Below are 7646 nucleotides of genomic sequence, written 5' to 3' on the forward strand. Positions count from 1 at the left end.
TGCATGCAGTAAAAACGGCACAATATTTTAGCAGATTTAAGATCTACAAAATTCTGAGAAACCACAGCGTGAAAGTGAATCATTTGGAGCACGGAGCCCAATGTTTACACCGAAAATAAGTGGAGTAGAAAGAGAGAGCAGCACCACAAAGACACACGTAAACTGTGCGTAAAATAAACCTGTGCTGCAGTACTTGCCACAACCTGCTCTGGAAGTTGTTCGACCAGTTCTTTACAAAGTGGAATTTGTTTCCTCCTGGATTTTTTTTTTTAAAATTTGACTTTCATTTTAATGTCATATCTTCTTTCTCTAGATTAGCAGGCACCTGTGACCTGTTTTATTCCCTTTATTCCAACAACTTCCACATCCTAGAATTATTTGTGGGATTTGCACCAGAATGGTGGATTATTTCCCAGCTCTTTTTTATTAATTCAGGATGATGTTACCGTCACGCTCTTTGGGTTTTATGATTCTGGTGGTGGCTTTGAAGACGCTGGGTGGTAACTCAGGTGAGTTTTGGATACTCTGTGTGGAAGTTTGATAGATAATTAGAAAAAACAGGACTGGGACGGGTTGGTGTACTTTTCACTCTAAAGTGAAACAGTCCCACTGGTACAAACTGAAAGTTTCAGGTAAGCAAACAAAAATTTAAAATGTTTCTATATAATGTTTGTATTCATGATTAAAGTCATACTGTGCATTTGTGGCAACCAACCACAACCACGGGATTGGCTGCCATACATATAAAAAATGCTACAGGTACAACAAATGAAGTGACAAATGACATATTTATTGAATATAAACCAGAATCAGAAAGTACTGCATGTTCAACACAGTTTGTGCCTAACTTAACCAAAGAACATTTTTTATTGGTGTGGTGTGTTTGTGTATAAGTGTGTTTTCTCCTTCTTGTCATCAGTCTCATATTATATGTTTACTATCCAGAATACTATGTTAACATCCTGTAAGCTGTACTGTGCATACCTTTGTTTTGAGTCTGCCCGGTTGCCTGAGGCTTCGCCTGTGCTGCATTAAGTTTTAAAAATACACAATAACAATAACACTGCTATACAAACAAGTGTTCATGACTAAAATTAATTATTTTAATGTGCTGTTAAGCTACAAACCTGAATAAAAGTAATAATAATAACATAAAGTATTTGTGATGTAACCTACCACTTATAATTGTATTAGTATATTTAAAATTAGTGATGACATTGTGAAACACTGAAAGGTTTGAAGCAACTTAACAAGTTTCCCAACAGTCCGACAGCCAACTCCACAGTGACCCCTAATGGCCACTTTTGCTACCATCACATCTTGGTAACATAATTCTGTGAAACAACGAGACAAACCAGTGCTGCACAACTGTAAATAAGGCTCCATATTACAGTAAAGCAACCTATCAGTAATCAAGACTGACACATGTTTTGGAGAAATCCATGTATACAAACAAGGAAAGAAAAAACTCTGAGACTGTTAAAGACAGAAACCTGTGACTGTGGTGAATGGTTCACTTCACTAAGGAAATCCTTGTTGTGCTTCGATGGTAATCAGTGTTATGCTGTAAAAGAGGATCTTTCAGTGGTGCAAATTCACATGGCTTAACATTTGCATACTAACCTAAATCATTTAAATACCAGTTTTCACAAGTATGTTCACTTAGACTTCAGTGCAAAGTATTGTACATTTCACTTCATTTACTACTGATGTCATAAATAGATTCATCACATAAAAGTACAATGTTGTAAAAGGCTGATGTATCATTTTTAGCATCAAGATGAATGTTTATACATTTTTGTTTTGCACATAGAATTCATGTCTATAAAGTCATAAATAGTTACAGTGGATCTGCTGCTTAAGCTATTTAGTGTGATCAATAAGTACTGTAAGTAGTATAAATTTGCCTTTTCTTATACAGTAAATTAAATTTGCTGAAATTCCTCCCACAGCTGACTAGACTCAAGAACACATAATAGGAATGCTAAAAAATAAAAAACGGAAATTAAAATAGAGCAGTCAGAGTTTTGAAAGTGTTCTGGGGGAAGCTGGGGACACTGAGTCAGAATGGTTCATGCAGTGGTCGGTGTCTACCATGGCAGAAACCCCCAAACGAGAAGTAAAGAGTTCTGTCAAGCTGAAGAAGGAGTCCTATCCAGCTTTTCTGGCCCATGAAACTCTGGAGGTGGCTGACAGACAGCCTCCTGGTAGGAGTTGAGTTTGGCCATGGAACCAGACTTAAGGGTGGTGATTCGGGTAGAGGAAGCTGCTCAGTGCTGACTTCCAACTCCAGGAGTATCGTGCTTCTTAACCTCTCCTTGGAAAGGTTTATGTCAGGGTGCTGGAGATGAGAGTCTGACCATTAATCAAATCAGACTGAAGAGGAATTGATCAACCGGTTGACATGTGTTTTGTGCACTTCAACATTCTACTACAGTTGTCAGGGTATTGTGTGGGGGACGCTCCAGGAGTGGCTTTTTGTTACGGGCTTTTTGGTCCCTGATCAACAGTTAGAGCTTGGCTCACAATGGTGGGTGTTGGACTCCACCCAGGCTACCCTTTGTCACTGATTCTGGAAGTAATTTCTAGGCACAGCCGAGGGATGGAGCAGATCATGTTAGGTGGTCTCAGGATCTCATCTCTGCTGTTTGCAGATGATGTGATTCTATTCTCTGCATTATCTCCTGCTTACACTGGGGCGAAGGTTTGTTGCTGAGGGCCGGTTGAGCCATGCTTTCACTTATGACCATGAGCTGTGGGTAGTGACCAAAAGAATATAACCACAGATACAAACAGAGAAGATCTCAGAGTAGACATCCTGCAGAGGTTACAATTCTCAGTTTGCTTGGAAATGCCTCGGTGTATTTTCAAAAGACTTGGAGGAGGTGGATGAGAAGAGGGAGGTCTGAGCATCTACTCTTATACTGCTGCCCCCACAACCTGGATGTCTACATTGCATAAGACCAAACTGTAAATTAAAGCAACAGTGCATTTAAAGAATTGAATGTGAAACTCTTAACATGTTGATTTTGCAGAGAAAGAAGGCATCTACAAGAAAGTGGGTGACAAAGTCGTCCTCACACCAGGCTCTGCGCCTGCTTCCATCACCAGGATCAAGTGGACACATGATCAGGACATTGCTCTGGAGTGGACCAGACGGGAACCTTACACCTCCTGGCACTTCCGAGGTACATTCACTCAAAATTTAAATCCATATACATACACAGATTACACATTTTTAATGTTTATATGTAGCATATTTAGAAAAAAAGTCTTGACTCTCATTGTAAAACTATGAAGCCTAAAAGTATCCTTACATTTTTCCTTTAATTTAACCCTTGAAAATACACCAAACATGAAGGTTTTGGTACTGACGACCTTTAAATAAACTTAAACCTTTGCTTAAATAATATTTTAAGGGACACATTTACGCAGACCTAGAGACTAGTTGATGACTGCCTGACAACCATCGGTTGCCAGGGAAAAATGTGTTTTCTCTGACTGATTGGGTGGCAAGTAGTTGTGGGAAGTTGCTGACTGTAGAAAGGTGGAATTGGTCGCAAAGACGTATTTGGTGCTCCACTGAAAACCTCCTTGCAATTGGTTTGGTAATGAGCAGTAGTTTGTAATTGGAATTTTTAATTTCTACTTTCAAAGACGCAGACTTGTCTGCCGACATGCGCCATCTGCTCCCAAGCAGATGTAAAACTCAAAAGTGTGACACAAACTGGAAACAGAGCTCGTTTGCCTTCAAAGTAAAAGTTGCAGGTTTTGAAACATGTTGATTTAGCAGGTAAGGCAGAAAAGTATCTGCATTTTTTCAACTTTGACTTCCACTCACTGGTTAGTTGGCAAGTTAGTTAAGTCTTAAGTCACACAGACAATTCACCGCCTTTAAGCAAACTACTGGTTTTCACGTCAATCTGATGGTGACTAAAGCAATCACAAGTAGTCTTGATGCCTGCTTAATCATCCAGGTAAGAAAATCCCAGCAAGTTGATTCTGTTCATCTCAACATAACATATATTCAGTGAGTGGAAGTTTTGTCGAAAGAAGTCTCTCATCCAAGTGACTTCTTCGCTCTTTTTCGTGACTTCACTGAAAAAGACCTGAAGAAGTCACTTGGATGAGAGAGTGAATGTTTCAGCCACTGTACTTGCTACACCCAGATGGACAGAATTAATTTGCAGGCACCAGGAGGTTTGTGGTGAAGCACCCTCTTTGTGAGTATTCACCCCGGGACATCTCGGGACCTTCAGCAAACACTCACCAACTGGCCAGAGACTAAATATCTTTCGATAGCAACCAGAGGTTGCAAGGACTGTGTAACTTAAGCCTTCATTAACAGGCTAAGTAGATTTTTAGGGGATATTTAAAGTGTTATGAGGTATTAACCTTTAAATAACTTTTGGATTCCAGTGATGTAAATTTCATCTACTGGTTAGCACCTTAAACTATGTTTAAGTTTAAGGGAATTTCTGTGCTAATATATTGAAATGATCCACGATGATACCTTTGCTTCATACTTTTAGATGGCTGTGAGGTGGATACCTCCACTGGGGTCCTGAGGATCTCAAACCTGGCTCTAAACGACAGCGGCAGCTACACGGCGGAGATTAATGATGAAGTCATGAGCACAACAGAAATCATTGTTATCAGTAAGTGGGAGGAGGAATTCATACTCTAGCTAGCACGGACTAGTTCACCTGATTTTACGTTAAATCTTTGTTGGTTTTCTCCCTTTTCTACCAGCCACTGTCCCTAATCCCACTGTGTCCACATGGTGCAACCCTGAGATGACCTACTGTATTCTCACTTGTGAACCCAACGTCACAGACGACGCCAAACCGATCACCTATTACTGGGTGACTGGTGATATGGTGAAACAGTCTCCAACCAATCAGTTCAACATCACACAGGTATAAACAGGATCTGATTACTGAATCACATGACAGCTCTGTTGGTTATTTTTGTCATTTTATCCAAACCTAATGAATCCAAAACTTTTTTTTGATCTAAATACTTTCAAGACATTTTATCGTAGCTTTATGTGCATTTGGCCTTTACACAATATATAAAGAACCTGTTTGCTTTTTCTTCATTATTTAAAGACCAAAAGTGACCACAAGTCAAGTAAAAGCTTCAGTTTATTACACATATACTGTATTGTACATGGCAACACTTATAGACCAAAGAAGATAACAGCTTAAATGCTGAATTTTGTACACTGTATTCAGAAGAGTTATCCAGATTTTCAGACCTCCAGTGTGCAGCCTTCATTTGAGAAACAAACAGCAGCGATTAAAAAAATAATCATCATCTGATAGTGATCTCTCATAGGGATCCCTTTGTGCTCTAAAAGTGTCTCTTGATGTGTGAAATGTCCCTTTTTGTGAGCGCACAAATAGCTGGAAGCAGAAAGTCCAGCTTAAAAGAGAAATTTGGAGTCTGGAGTCTGTATTTGGCTCTTGTTTCTGCAACTCTCATGACAGCACTAATGAAAATTCACAAGGATTACACTGATGTTGGCACATCCAAATCCACACACAAACAAAACAACATGTTACAAAAACAGAATCAGAAACAGAGTGAAGTCAGACTGTCCAATGATTATCTTTAGCTTCATGGCAATTAGTTCAAAAGGTGGAGCAGGGGTAGGCAACTCCAGGCCTCGAGGGCCGGCGTCCCTGCAGGTTTTAGATGTGTCCTTGAACCAACACAGCTGATTTAAAAGGCTAAATTAGCTCCTCAACATGTCCTGAAGTTCTCCAGAGGCCTGGTAACGAACTAATCATGTGATTCAGGTGTGTTGACCCAAGGTGAGATCTAAAACCTGCAGGACACCGACCCTCGGGGCCTGGAATTGCCCACCCCTGAGTTGGAGGGAAATCTGGGTGTATTCTGGCACCCCTGAGCCCCACTGTAAAAAAACAAAAATTCAGTCATTGGGAAATGGTAAAATTCAATATGTGCTTAAAAAAAGTTAAACAATAAAAAGGAACTCTGTTATCTATTTAAAATGCTGTGTGTGTGTGTGTGTGTGTGTGTGTGTGTGTGTGTGTTCATAAGCCCCTTTTTTCTTATCATTTGTAGGAAAACAGAGAGCGTTTGATAAGCTGTCAGCTGGAAAACCCAGTCAGCCATGAATACAGTGAAAAAATCCTGAATCCACTCTTAATCAGTGAGTTATCAGCTCAACAAATTATATATAAGTAAAATATTAAATTTTATATTACTAAAACAACAGAGACTGTGGTAGTGTATCTATTAATTACTGATACATTTTCACATGTAAAGACTGGAACAGATTGTTCGTGTAAACTTAATTTAATCTTTTTATATTTTCTTAGGGAATCGGGCTTTACTGAGCTTACCATTTGTAGGGATTGTGGTGTTCCTGTTTGGGCTTATTTGTTGCAAATGCTGGTAAGAATCCACAAAAGATTACTCTGTACAAGTTTATCAGCATTATTTTATTGTACTGTTTATTTGTTTTTCACATATTAATTTTATTTAGCTATAATCAGATGGACTTCATTTTATTTTACTTTAGTTCTTTGTGATTCAGCTTTGCTCTGTAACGTACCCCTGCTCTAACTGGTGTCTTTTTCTTCTTGTCCACGTAAAAAGTTGTTGTACCCGCAGGACCCGAAGTCACCGCCGCTCCACCACCACCAACACTGTGAGATAGAGCAGTGCTGGATCAAACTGTGATGATGAGGATGAAGAAGAGTTGGTGTTGCATAAACCACCGGAGAAAAGCCTTAACTGATCCTGGAAACACAGGAAGAGAATAATACGGAGGGGTCAGAGGACCAAAAACAAGAACACCCTCAAAATATATGTATATAATTTATATGAAATAAATAATAAATATAAGAATATATAGTCAGAAATATGTACAGATTAAAGTCACAAATTTGTACATTGGGAAAAATCACAGTTTTAATATGACTTTATACATTTATTGAGCTTCGTTAACATAGTAACGTCTTGCTTCTTGGTTTCTAATGTTGTGTTGCTATTAATCCGTCTGGGTGCAGTCAGGACTCAACAGCTTACAGGGGCGAATGCAAACTTGAGAGGTTTATTCTTCATGAGTGAGCTGTGTTTGGAGGTGTAAAAAGGGAGAAACCATAAAATCCATAAAAAAAACAGCATTTCAATACTTTATACCTTTATAAACACTATAAACATTACAAGTCATGTGATGTTTATAGTTGAGCTTTTGTTGGGCTAACAGCACATACTTGGATAAAAACATGTTTGCATTTCAGTCGGACGTTGTAAATCCAGCAGCAGAAAATATCAACTCTAAGAAAACATTTTTTTTTTTTTTATTACACCCAAAAGGTAGAACACCTTCACATGTAGAGGTTTTGTAATGAACAACTTTAATAGCCTACATTTTTATAATTCAAATGATTTCTCTAACCTTTGGAATACTTTGACTATTTCACACATTTCCTCTGCTGTGAAGTTGGACGATAGTGATATGGCCACACCAGAAACGATGAACCGTCATGGTCGACCAAGCCCCTGCATGGGATGTACCAGAAACACAGAAGAAGAGGCTGATATCAACAAATCCTACCAGTGGCTGGATAAGCCAACTTAAAGGAAAGCAGAGACTCTGATCATGGCAG

The 7646-nt window shown here is 38.9% G+C and overlaps 1 protein-coding gene across 1 annotated transcript; it reads left to right on the forward strand.

Moving 5' to 3' along the window:
- The first annotated feature begins 274 nt into the window (after positions 1-274).
- On the forward strand, positions 275-7436 carry LOC120436408. The gene is made up of 7 exons (XM_039607397.1): positions 275-509; positions 3036-3188; positions 4533-4658; positions 4753-4919; positions 6094-6181; positions 6351-6426; positions 6631-7436. The coding sequence occupies exons 1-7, from the start codon at positions 437-439 to the stop codon at positions 6689-6691; spliced, it is 744 nt and encodes a 247-aa protein (XP_039463331.1). The 5' UTR covers positions 275-436; the 3' UTR covers positions 6692-7436.
- Positions 7437-7646: the final 210 nt, after the last annotated feature.

This window comes from Oreochromis aureus, linkage group 23 (assembly GCF_013358895.1).
Source record: "Oreochromis aureus strain Israel breed Guangdong linkage group 23, ZZ_aureus, whole genome shotgun sequence".
Lineage (NCBI taxonomy): Eukaryota > Metazoa > Chordata > Actinopteri > Cichliformes > Cichlidae > Oreochromis > Oreochromis aureus.

Bases quoted from the DNA above. Each gene is read 5' to 3' on its own strand.
- LOC120436408 (XM_039607397.1), top strand. From the start codon at position 437: ATGATGTTACCGTCACGCTCTTTGGGTTTTATGATTCTGGTGGTGGCT. The intron at 3,189-4,532 runs GTACATTCACTC...TCATACTTTTAG, and splicing joins CACCTCCTGGCACTTCCGAG to ATGGCTGTGAGGTGGATACC. The intron at 4,920-6,093 runs GTATAAACAGGA...TATCATTTGTAG, and splicing joins ATCAGTTCAACATCACACAG to GAAAACAGAGAGCGTTTGAT.